The 12,280-nt window shown below is 35.2% G+C and overlaps 2 protein-coding genes across 5 annotated transcripts; one reads left to right on the top strand and one right to left on the bottom strand.

The window, feature by feature from the left end:
- Window positions 1-313: 313 nt before the first annotated feature.
- Window positions 314-3,931, top strand: LOC109089060 (CCN family member 4-like). Of its 2 annotated transcripts, none has more exons than XM_019103189.2 (5): window positions 314-546; window positions 1,709-1,962; window positions 2,322-2,579; window positions 2,696-2,889; window positions 3,003-3,931. In XM_019103189.2, exons 2-5 carry the CDS (start codon window positions 1,848-1,850, stop codon window positions 3,300-3,302), a joined length of 867 nt encoding a protein of 288 aa, XP_018958734.1. In that variant the 5' UTR covers window positions 314-546; window positions 1,709-1,847; the 3' UTR covers window positions 3,303-3,931. The 2 variants fall into 2 exon arrangements, with proteins under 2 accessions (XP_018958734.1, XP_018958733.1); XM_019103188.2 differs by having other exon boundaries at window positions 316-546; window positions 1,709-1,985.
- LOC109089061 (protein NDRG1-like) lies at window positions 3,346-8,591 on the bottom strand. 3 transcript variants are annotated; one of them, XM_042741220.1, is made up of 14 exons: window positions 8,426-8,590; window positions 7,810-7,915; window positions 7,483-7,603; window positions 6,866-6,928; window positions 6,680-6,740; window positions 6,391-6,477; window positions 6,196-6,252; window positions 5,925-6,028; window positions 5,753-5,815; window positions 5,606-5,657; window positions 5,381-5,428; window positions 5,141-5,176; window positions 4,970-5,021; window positions 3,346-4,828 (listed from the first exon to the last, which is right to left on the bottom strand). In XM_042741220.1, the coding sequence occupies exons 1-14, from the start codon at window positions 8,471-8,473 to the stop codon at window positions 4,632-4,634; spliced, it is 1,095 nt and encodes a 364-aa protein (XP_042597154.1). In that variant the 5' UTR covers window positions 8,474-8,590; the 3' UTR covers window positions 3,346-4,631. The 3 variants fall into 3 exon arrangements, with proteins under 3 accessions (XP_042597154.1, XP_042597155.1, XP_042597156.1); XM_042741221.1 differs by lacking the exon at window positions 8,426-8,590 and having other exon boundaries at window positions 7,483-7,631; window positions 7,810-7,899; XM_042741222.1 differs by lacking the exon at window positions 4,970-5,021 and having other exon boundaries at window positions 4,675-4,828; window positions 8,426-8,591.
- Between the last annotated feature and the right edge of the window lie 3,689 nt (window positions 8,592-12,280).

Below are 12,280 nucleotides of genomic sequence, written 5' to 3'. Positions count from 1 at the left end.
CAAAAGCAAAACAAAATTTAATTTCAGGTCTAAATGAAAACTTTGAGATTTATAAAAGAATGCACCAATTGCATTTTTCCTCTGAGCAGTAAGTGTAGTTTCTGAACGAATTTGCTGGCTTAGATTTCATGCCATGCAAAATGCAATAATTATGCCACTGCCAAGACATAATTAAGACATGAGAAATCTAAACATTTATCCTCTATGTGTTAGTGATTTGATTATACAAACTGTTGGAAAATTTCGCTTTCTAAATGATTCAGATGCTTTATTTTGATTCCTCCGCCCTTGAAGACTGAACTGGAGTGAACAGAAAGACAACTTCCAGCAAACTCCCTCTAAACCTGACAGACTGACGTAACGCAAGACTCCAGTCTGACCGGCACATCTGCGCGTGTTACTTGTACGCTCTGTGGATGCCACGAGGGAACGCTTGTGGATTCTACCTGTAGCAAACAAAATTTCTTGTTTCAATGCATTTCTCTCAGGAATACAGTAATGTGGAGACTCCTGTCGTGGATTCTTTTGACAGCCAGTTTGCACCAGGTGGGTCTTATCATACTGTTGATTCAATGCACTGCAGTATTTGAGTTTTAAAAAATTCACGGAACTGAAGGTGGTTTTTCACAGTTGAGAATAGCAAGAATGTTGTAAGTTGCCCTTTAACTCAGCTGAAGTTGTGACGTCGCATATCAAAGCGCTATTCTTGGAAAGCGCAAAAACTGCAACCATGCCATAGGTGCAAATTCATTACATCCCACAAATACATTAAAAGAAACCTACACGATAATGTTTTTAAAACTGAAAGTGACTGTTTGATTGGTCATGATGACAATAAATCAAGTAAATAACCTGTCTGTTGGTGCATTATGTGCCAGGAATCATAAGTTGGAGCCATTTTTCAGTTAATGGTCGGTAATATTGCATCAAGTTTAGGAGGCAATGTCTAATAGAACACGATTTATATGTTATGAATTATATTTGTATTATTATCTTTGTGTTTTATCTTATTTTACCACATTTGGTTACATTCATCACACTAACAAAAGTACTGTTATTATCTGAACATTAATTGTCAATTTATTAATATTAATAATAGATTATACCTTACACACAAACAAAAAAAAAAAGTTCTGTAAATTTGTGAATTTCTTCTCCGCCAACGAAAATAAAGCATCAAGCGTTGCTTATCAGAATGAAGCGACTCACAGACTGAAACTCCGGACTGGAACAACACATATGAGTGGAGCGGATCTGCAGAGTGTAGTTCACTCCAGGTTTTTATTATTTATTTATTTATTTATTTTACATTACATTACATCCACTGTAGAAGAGTGAAACCCGGTCTGACGGAGCGAGAAATCGAATAAGACTCTAAACCAAAACTAACATATGATACCACAGGCAGTGTTTGGTTTATAAAAAATATAAATATTGTGTCACAGTAATGTTGCATTTCACTCTGTTGGTATATCTATTCAAATTAGCCATCAGTTTTGGAAAACAATAGCCTAATTCTGTGTCACAGTGTAAAAGTGATCCTGTGCTGTTGATCATTAGAAACTAATCCAAAGCATCCACTGGAAAATTCTTGGGAGCCTATTTGAAGAGGCCAATTTCAATGTAATTTCAAAGCAAACTCTCTATTGCCCCAAAGTGGCTAAAGCTGGCATATCTTCTTCATGTTTTTCTCTTTTCTCCCACACAGGCCAGTTCCCACAACTCCACAGACTCTCCTCTTGTGACCACAGATTTGGACCCTTATAATAGAAATCGATACTGCAAATGGCCCTGTAAGTGTCCCAAGAGTGACCCTGTTTGCCCACATGGGGTCAGCTTGTTGACCGATGGATGTGACTGCTGCAAGGCCTGTGCCAAGCAGGTGGGAGAGACCTGTAATGAGAGAGATACCTGTGACTATCATAAAGGGCTTTACTGTGACTACAGTGCTGACAAGCCGAGGTACGAAAAAGGAGTGTGTGCATGTAAGTGACCTTATGTATTTCTTTACAGTGACATAGTTAAAATACTATATAAAGAAACATTTATTTTGCAGTTGATTTTCCTAACATAATGCAAATAAAATAACCTGAATATTATTCATATGAATGCATATGCATATATAAGGCTCTAGTGAAAATGTCAATTTTGCATCTTGTGTATAGGCCTATACTACTTATACTACTACAGTAGTCTTTGGTTCCAACAGGCATGCAATATGTAATTTTTTCTTATTCTGTGTCAAATTGGTACTCAGACACAAAACTGTCACAGAACCTTTTAGTTGTAAGTACAAATATCCAGATTTCTCTGTGTTTCAGATGTTATGGGAACAGGCTGTGAGTATAACGGTGTGATTTACCGTAATGGCCAAAGCTTTCAGCCCAATTGTAAGTACCGTTGTCTGTGTGTGAATGGGGCGATTGGATGTGTGTCGCTCTGCACCGAGTCCCTGCCGCCCCGGGTCTGGTGTCAGTCACCCAAGCGAGTCAAGATCCCAGGCCAGTGTTGTGAGAAATGGATTTGCGAAGAGTCCCGTAAACCACGAAAGACCAACCCCAGACATGCACCTGAGGAGGGTGAGTTATGCATTATTGTTTTGTGTGGTGATAAATGTCCATCAGAGGTGTATAGCATCTTCTGGTGAACTTCCATTGTTTTAGTTCCTAATCATCTTTCTTTATGTCTTTTTCAGTGTCCCTCACCTCTAATGATATTTGGCACAAAAACTGCATTACCCAGACTACCCCATGGAGTCCCTGCTCAAAGACCTGTGGGCGGGGCATATCACAGCGCATCTCTAATGACAATGCTGGCTGTATGATGGAGAAAGAGTCTCGACTGTGTAACCTCCGACCCTGTGAGGTGGACATCACCAAGCACTTTAGAGTAAGAATTCATTCCTACCCTGGTTTATTTGTATTTCATTTGCATGGAGGGATGGATGAATTATCATGTCATTGTCATGGACGGATGCACTGATTGTCATATCTCTTACTCAGCCGGGTAAGAAATGCCTGAACATCTACCGTGAGCCAGAGGTTCAGAACTTCACCATCTCGGGGTGTGTCAGTACGAAGGCGTATTGGCCCAAGTACTGTGGAGTCTGTACCGATGAGCGCTGCTGCATCCCATACAAGTCTAAGACCATCGAGGTGGAGTTTGTGTGTCCAAATGGGTCAGTTTTTTCCTGGAAGTACATGTGGATCAACGCCTGCTTCTGCAACCTCTCCTGCAGGAATCCAAACGATATCTTTGCAGATCTCGAGCAATACTATGAGGTCAATGAGATTGTTAACTAAGTATTTCACTGAATCCCAGATACAATCTCTTTTTATGGCATCCTCCTTAGGTTCATATTTGTAGTCTGTGCATCACACTTGACAGTAACAGGGATGCTGGAGAGCACAGAAAGTACTGTTGATGAGAAATTTGGATTGAATTCGGATGATTTATGAATAAACATCAGCACAGTTACTCATAGAGATGGCTTGTGAAGTGAACAATGATACTTCAGACTGAAGTACTTTATGGACTTTATATTTTTATAAGGATGGATGGATGAGGGACAAAATATGAAATTAAGAAAATGTTAAATTTAAGATGTTGACTTCCTGTTCCAAATCGGAGAAGTCCAAAAAACTGTTTTAATATTTTGCAAATATGTTTAAAAAATACAGCCTTTCAACGAAAAAAACTGAACTCTCCTTAAAGGAATACACATCATCAGTTTTTGAAAATATATATTAGATAAAATGGTGTTAAAGGACGTGTTTGTATCTTTGTTATGTAACATATTCTGAAATACATATAAAAGAATTGACAGTGATCTTGATATTTACACTTTCATTTTGCCAAGTTGTTACTGTTCATATTTAATTCTGGAAATATGCAGAAATGTATCTTTTTTAATAAAAGACATTTGCTTATTTTTATGATTTTGTTTGTTTTTATTGATCTCTGTTCAGTATTTATTTCTGTAATGGTATAGTTGGGAATCCATTACATAGTTACATTGTATGTATTTTTAATTTTTCACAGTGTTAGACAATATACAGCAGTGAGGCTGACTGAATATACTTAATTTTATTTTAGGAATACAGTTGTTAAATATAAAGTGATCTTACCAAAATTCCTATCTTCCTTGTTCATTAATATAATGTAAGATGGAACTGTAAGAAGCACAACCACTAGAAATGATTCAGATACTGTATCAAATGTTCTGTAGACTATATTGTCAGACTAAGAAATACTCTCAGATGTAAGTTTTACACTACTGTTAGGAATTAAAAGTAGTACAGAAATGATATGCAATATGTAATGTATAAACAAATCCCCCAAACATCCATCCCGATCAGAGAACTCTCCAACACAATCACACACATAGGGGCCTACTCACTCCGCATTTTAAGATACACACATATATATTTTATACATTCTCACAGCCAAGCTTTGTTTGCTGTGAGGGCCATCTCTAATCAAAACATCCCTTGTGAAAAATACCAATGAAACATTATCTAATAACAGGAGCATCAGCTTTCAGGCTCAGATTCTGTCATTTCAGGTCCAATATCAAACCGCCTGCTGAGTTCCAATCTGATCTGCACAGAGGTGTTATTTTCATGAGGCATTCAGCAGGACAGCTCGGCGGAATGTGTGGGGCCTGAGGAACTGTGCTCCGCACCAGGGGTGCTCTCCATGGAGACGTCGGTGTGGGAGCGTCCACGCTGCTCATCCGTGTTTGTACCGCTGCGGTTACGGTTTCGTTCCATAGATGAGTTACTGGCCGTGCGAGACCGAGCAAGACGGGTCATACTGGCAGAGGGCACTATGGAGAATAAAGCATAAGTGGTAAGAAAGGGTATGAGCATGGTTTTCTCTCATATAAAATGTAAAATGGCTATTATTTATTGTTATTTTATGGATAGTATGCCAGTATTGTTGTAGTGTTAAAATAATGTGTGCTTACTATAGCCCATGCCCTGGATAAAATACTTGAAAGCTTCTATAAGCTTGCCAGGCTGTGAGAGAACATGAACATGTAGTGTAAATATACCCATAATGACTATAAAATCAAATATAAGATCTAGATTAAAAATGCAGATTTGAATGTGAATCTATAAATGCAAATTATATATACCTGATCAACCTGAGGCAGGCCGCCACAGTCAGCCATCTAGAAAAAAAGTATGGTTAAAAACTAAGGATGTGCAAAATATCTGTCTCATATCAGTTATATTAGTTTATTCATATTAGATAGTCATCAAATCAGATAACAGTGAAATGTTGGGATATATATAAAATTAGCTTCTATTATTATTTTAAATATAAAAGTTAATTGTGTGTTTGAGTGAATGCAATGGACGGTAAGGTCACTGACCTTGAGAAATGTGGTTGTTGTTGGGTTCATTCTGGAGTTGCTGTCAACCTGTGAGGTAAAATATTTATATAATAATTTTATATTAATGTTTTGTATGCTGCTTTAGTTCAAAATTATTTATGGTTTATAGTCAATAATTGTTGCAACCAATCACTGTTGAGTAGCATTACATTTCTACGGGGGTCTCTAACATATTTAAGAAAATAACAAAATAGTAATTCTCACCACAGCATCCACAACTGGAGAGTTATCACCCACTATCAGCAAAGCTGGACACCTGTCATGATGACAAACAATTAAGTCATTGAAGCACAGTTTTAAGGCACTCGTAGTCAAAGGGTCTTATGTTTGTTGTCATCAGGTGGAACTTACTGGAGCATTCTTGCATTTAGGTTTCCTCCTTGTACTGGTCTCTCGATCTCCAGATTCCTTCGGCTGAGAAATGATGGAAAAATTAGGCTTTCAGTTACTCATTGCAGTATATAGAATATATAGGTCCTAAAGTTTCATTTAAAGAATCAGACACAGTTTGCATTGGTGAAACCTTTTGTAGGACTTGACAAACTGCTGCAGGTTGGACTGGTTAATGTTGTTTGTAATGAGATGACGGAAGGTTGAGATCAGCTCATGATTGTTCTGTATCTCCTCCTACAACATTAGTGAACATTAACATAAAAGTGACAAAGCAGTCAATAAAAACATATTGAGAATTAATTTACAGGTTATATAATTTCAAATCCTAATATATTAAAACTAAATTAATTTTGTTCCATTATTAATCAGTCAAATTAATCATAGACTTCCTCAGTTCTCACCTTTCCAAACAGGTGTGAAATGACTGTGTCAGGGAGAGCATGAGTCCAGCTTGTGATCTGTCAAGAATGTAATGCTTTAGTGAGGATTTGTGCAATGGTATGGCTTTGCACATTCAAATTAGTTTAATAATGCAATCTTTTCCAAATTAATCTCATTAGAATGCAAATCTAGCAGAAAGAAATCAGTTTTTGTACCTTTTGTGCTGCCCTTTCCAGGAAACCCTCTGCGTGTGCACTCAAATTAATCAGAACAAGACCTTCAACCATGTCTGGATGTTTTAGCTTTAAGAGACACATGCAAAAAAAAATTGTGATTTGTGCAAAGGAAACATTCCTGTGTATTAACAAGCAAGCCTGCAATATTAATGAGCAGGATTACACTGCAAGTATCAGCACTCCTTTGTAGGGAGAGCTGCAAAACTGTAATCCATGCTATTCAAAGCAATTCAAAATGCATCTGAGAGGAAAAGTGTATAAAACTCACTGCAAAGCGAGTAAGGATATTGGCTCCTGCTCCAACCGCCATTCCAATCACACTCTTCAGACTATGAGGGAAAAAGAGCAAGCATTCAGGTATGTTTGAATCAAGACCACTCATAAGATTAAAATACAATCCTCAAAAATATGAGTTAAACATCTGAACTGGTTTTGTACCAGTTTTAAGACTTACCTAAAATGCTGGAGGACCATAGGGAGGGTTTCTGAGAGCTGATCCATAGAAGGATAGGTATACCTACAATATTAACAGACAGTGCTTTATTTGTTAGCCTCAAACATGTGGAAGAATATGGAGGTCAAATACTATGACATCCAATCAAACAGCACAACAGGTAAATTAGGTTTGGCTGATGGCCTTCCTGGCATTAGTGAAGTCATAATCTGTCTGGATGCTGCTCTGGAAGGTTGGATTATGGGCAATTGATGTCCGTTACGTTGTTGTAGCAGATGGCAGATCATAAACATGCTCTGCTCGCCTCAAACCCTACAAGTGACACGCTGACCTACATTCTGTCAGTCTGGTGCCATAGGGTGCTGATTAAAGCTGTCTGCATTATATTTCCTGGAGCAGATCTGCTCTGATTGAGCAGATTTTAAACGTATTTCCTGATTTAGAGGCTGGGGAATGTAAACTAAAGCAGTTTTTTGTCTTTGTTGACAGAATGAATAAGATAAGCCATTCATTTTTAATTCTAAGACATTACTCTTAAGATTTTAGTTAATCATATGCCTTCAGATGCTCAGATACACCTGGAACCATAATCTGGTGGCATAATGACCCTCACTTACTCTGTGGAGAGTGTGCTGGCACCCTCCTGCTGTCCTGGGGCATCAACATGGCACACAGCAAAGTGTTGCATGATCTCATGCATGTCTTTGTGATTAAAGAGAGACTCGAAACAGCTCTTATCTGCAGATCAAAGAACACAGCTGTGCTACTAAGATAGGTATACACAAATTATTCAGTCCATTAAGACAGAATACAAATGAGATGTTATATATAGGACTTGTTTTGAGAGCATTGGAACGTGCACTGGCATTTGCAGTGACACTGAACTGTTTACGGTAAAGTCTTACAGGCAGAGGGGAATAAGAAGGAATAGAGGAAGTTCTTACGGTTCAGTCCGATGTCATGGAAGGTCAGGATGGTAGGTCGGTTACCCTTCGGAACACCCATCATGGTGCAGTGCACCAGACCAAACGCAGTCTCCACATCATCCTCCTACAAAAGCAAAGTTATGGTTAGTTTTGTGACATATTAAGAATTTAGTTGTTTTCCTCTCACTGAACTTGTTCACATCAAAACGTATAAAAAATGTTTAATGCCTTAGTGCATTCTTATGACGGAAAGACATTTGAATACTCATTAATCATAAGCTGTTTATTTTCAGTGGCTGCAATAAGAATGTGTTGGAACATATGGTTCAAAATAGTTTTGACTGATTATTATGATAATATGATCTTTTTTTTTATGTTGATATTATCTTTTTTTATGCGCACCACCTTATAGTTAAAAATAACCTGCTTATTTCTGACAAAAACACCAAAGCCCCTTGACCAGACATACAGTTTAAAGTTGCTGGACCATAAACAACACAAATCCCATCAACAGACCACAAACATCATTATCAAAACCCCCTTAAAATAAAACTCATGCAAACACAAATCAAATCTTTTTTATCCACTACTAAAACAGCATATACAACAACAGCAGAAGATAAAATCAACTCACAGTGATGTCAAGCTCAAAGACGCTGCACTCAGAGTCCTCCAGCACCATGGTTACAGTTACTGTTGAAGGCAGATGTAAAAAAAATAATAATAATTGTGTATTTGAGTAGATCCTGGTTTGCTGATGCCTCAAGCACCAAGTTGCTCAGAATGCACTGAGGGTTTTATATCCCCTTGTTTACAGTGTGGCGTAAACATGTCATTCCCAGCATGCCTTGCATAGTGGCCAGAAGGAGCCTAATTCTTAAAGGATGGAGAGATCTACAAATTGGATCAGTAAGTTAAGCTGAACACTGGCATCACTGAACATGTCCCACCTCTGTAGTGTTCCCATAGTATGTAAACATTTTATGAATGAAACACATGAGATCTTTGGGGGTTGCATAGCAATTGCCACTTTATATAAATTATGCAATGTTTGATTGACTCACTGTTACAACTGATCAAAACATTAGATATTTTACCCAAAATTGACAATTTTTTCATCATTTACTCACCCTCGGGTGCAAACGTGTAACTTTCTATCTTTTATGGAACACAAGATATTTTGAATATCAAATGACTTTCAATGTAAAAATAAAGGAATTAGTCTTTTATGATAGAGAAATGTGAATGCTTTATGACTCCAAAAAGCACAAACATCAAAAGATCAGAACACACATCAGGCACGTAGCACTCTGTGTAGTCATGCACTTAAGAATCTTGACCTCACAGTGATTGATATAAAGTACTCTGTTTACAGTGTCCATCATCAGAGTAAGAGCGTTAAGCTCATTTAGCACAGGGACAATGTGCTGCTACGTGTTCGTGCAGGTGTAAGGCAGTTCAGAGCAGATGGCATGTCTGCGGTCAAGACGTCATTGATGCTGAGAGTGTCCCTGTCGAGTGCGCAACAGTGGCCTGGAAAGCAGTACTGAAATCTTCTTGGAGGATCAACATGACAGAGCAAGCTGTTTGTTCAGTCTGCTTTGTGATACAGAACTGATGACTACTGTATGATTCATCTTATATACAGTACAGGTCAAAAGTTTGGAAACATTACTATTTTTAATGTTTTTGAAAGAAGTCTCTTCTGCTCATCAAGCCTGCATTTATTTGATCAAAAAATACAGGAAAAAACTGTAATATTGTGAAATATTATTACAACTTAAAATAATAGTTTTCTATTTGAATATACTTTAAAAAAATAATTTATTCCTGTGATGCAAAGCTGAATTTTCAGCATCATTACTCCAGCCTTCAGGGTCACATGTAACATCCAGTCTATCACATGATCATTTAGAAATCGTTCTAATATTCTGATTTATTATGAGTGTTGGAAACAGTTCTGCTGTCTAATATATTTGATGAATAAAAGGTTAAAAAGAACTGCATTTATTCAAAATAAAAAAAAAATTCTAATAATATATATTCTAATAATATATTTTCTTTACTATCACTTTTTATCAATTTAACACATCCTTGCTGAATAAAAGTATTGATTTTATTTTTAAAAAAAGAAAGAAAAAAATTACTGACCCCAAATTACTGACCAGTAGCGTGTATTGTTATTACAAAATATTTATATTTTAAAAACATAGCTTCTTTTTTTTTTTTTTTTTTTTTTTTTTTTTACTTTTTATTCATCAAAGTATCCTAAAAAAGTATCACATGTTCTGAAAAAATATTAAGCAGGCAGAACTGTTTCCAACTTTGATAATGAATCATCATATTAGAATGATTTCTAAAGGATCATGTGATAATGATCCTAAAAATTCAGCTTTGCATCACAGAAATAAATGATAATTTAAAGTATAATAAATTTAAAAACAATTACTTTAAATTGTAATAATATATCACAATATTACATTTTTTTTCTGTATTTTTGATCAAATAAATGCAGGCTTTATGAGCAGAAGAAACTTCTTTCAAAAACATTAAAAATAGTAATGTTTCCAAACTTTTGACCTGTACTGTATATATATAAGTTTGGGATTTTTTTTTAAAGAAATTAATACTTTTATTCAGCAAGGATGCATTAAAAGTTGATAAAAAGTGATAGTAAAGACATCATCATTGTTTGAAAAATGTTATATTTCAAATTAATGCTGTTCTTTTGAACATTTCTCTCTCTATTCATCTCTGTCTATTCTTTTTTTCCACACTGATAATAATAATAATAATAATAATAATAATAATAATAATAATAATAATAATAATAATAATAATAAATGTTTCTTGAAAACCAAATGATTTCTAAAGGATCATGTGACATAAAGACCTGAGTAATGACTGCTGAAGATTCAGCTTTGCCATCACAGGAATATATTACATTTATAAAATACAATATTAAAATAGGAAATATTTATTTAAATTTTTAATAATATTTCACAGTGTAACAGTTTTACTTTAATTTTGATCAAATAAATGCAGCAGGGTGAGCATAAGAAAATATTAAAAAGTCTAACAGATCACAAACTTTTAAATGCTATTTGTTAAAATTAAGGTGTAACTTTAAATGATAGTCTTTTTTGTTAACTGTTGTAATGCATTCATTTCAATAAGGCATAGCTTTTTGTGGTGTGATCTTAGTGTTATTAGAGACAGGTAATGCATGTCTATTATTGAAGGGTTAAGGTGAGCTGTGTGTGATCCTTATCACTGAAGTGGCATAGTGTCAGGCCGTCTGCCATGAGACAACTATTTCATGCTCAGTAAAACCCAAATGTCTGTCATATAGCTTGTGATTGCTAAACAGACTCACCTGATTTAAATTAAATTGGTCTTATACAGAAAGATTAAAAACTTCATTAAATAAAATCATTAATGTAATTACACTTTATTTATTTATGCAAAAATCCATACAGTTACAATAAAGAATCAAAAGAAACATTTTAACAATACCCAACTTAAATTTTAAAATTGACAAATTTAAAATAACAAATTCATCATCCATATCCACCATGCAGAAAGGTTCAGGCATCGCCTGCATAAAATTTTTCCAACAATCACTGAATCTGCAATTGCAGGCTTGTTTTATATTGTTAATGTCCCACTGTTAATTGTTTGCCAGTATCCTCTCAACTATCAATTATTTAACCTGTTTAATGGAGATTTAATAGAAATTCTGAAGAGCCAGTGTAAGTAATAAAAGTTTTTTTTTTTTTTTTTTTTTTTAATAAATGTTTAACCTATTGTTATCTTTTAACTCAAACAATAGCCTACTATTTCCTCCAAAGGTCACAACTGACGTGGACTATCCATCTGTTGCTGGACATATGTGAGTCTCATCTTTTAATAGGCGATGACCTGCATAAATTCTGAACCAGACAGAGTACTTAACCTATAAAGGACGATGTAAAAATAATTCTAACGACCTCATTACTTATATTTAAAGATGATAAATATGATGCCATACTTGCAGGACACCTGGGTAGCTGTTCTTTTGGTCATTTCGGAAATAATGTCATTTATATTTCCATATGTCATATGTGAAAATGTATGTAGATGACACGGTTAAAGTAAGTAAAGTAAAATTTTACGTGAAGAGATGAATTTGATAAGTTCTACATGACCCACTGACATATTTTCATCATTGAACGCTAGATGGCGCAATATTAGTAGTATTTCATGATTTAGCCTAATAATATGCTCGATATGAGATTAGAACATGTATTTATTGTTGTGAACATTATTATACATAATTACTACATTTGAACTAAATTCAATATATACATTTCAATTATTATAACTTGAAAAACTCGCAAATATGAAAGGAATTTTTATTAACTCTCTTCTCACATTATCACATTTACTCACAAAAATGTGTCTTTTATTGTTTAGAATTTATATCTAATTCAAATAAATATGCATTAGT

The sequence above is a fragment of the Cyprinus carpio genome, chromosome B16, assembly GCF_018340385.1.
Source record: "Cyprinus carpio isolate SPL01 chromosome B16, ASM1834038v1, whole genome shotgun sequence".
Lineage (NCBI taxonomy): Eukaryota > Metazoa > Chordata > Actinopteri > Cypriniformes > Cyprinidae > Cyprinus > Cyprinus carpio.
Note: the sequence above shows the minus strand (reverse complement) of the source record. Positions and strands in the feature narration are given on the sequence as shown.

Bases quoted from the DNA above. Each gene is read 5' to 3' on its own strand.
- LOC109089060 (XM_019103188.2), top strand. From the start codon at position 499: ATGTGGAGACTCCTGTCGTGGATTCTTTTGACAGCCAGTTTGCACCAG. The intron at 547-1,708 runs GTGGGTCTTATC...TCTCCCACACAG, and splicing joins TGACAGCCAGTTTGCACCAG to GCCAGTTCCCACAACTCCAC. The intron at 2,890-3,002 runs GTAAGAATTCAT...TCTCTTACTCAG, and splicing joins ACATCACCAAGCACTTTAGA to CCGGGTAAGAAATGCCTGAA.
- LOC109089061 (XM_042741220.1), bottom strand. From the start codon at position 8,473: ATGGTGCTGGAGGACTCTGAGTGCAGCGTCTTTGAGCTTGACATCACT. The intron at 5,658-5,752 runs GTAAGTTCCACC...TCATCATGACAG, and splicing joins CTAAATGCAAGAATGCTCCA to GTGTCCAGCTTTGCTGATAG. The intron at 5,022-5,140 runs GTATATATAATT...GTTCTCTCACAG, and splicing joins GCCTGCCTCAGGTTGATCAG to CCTGGCAAGCTTATAGAAGC.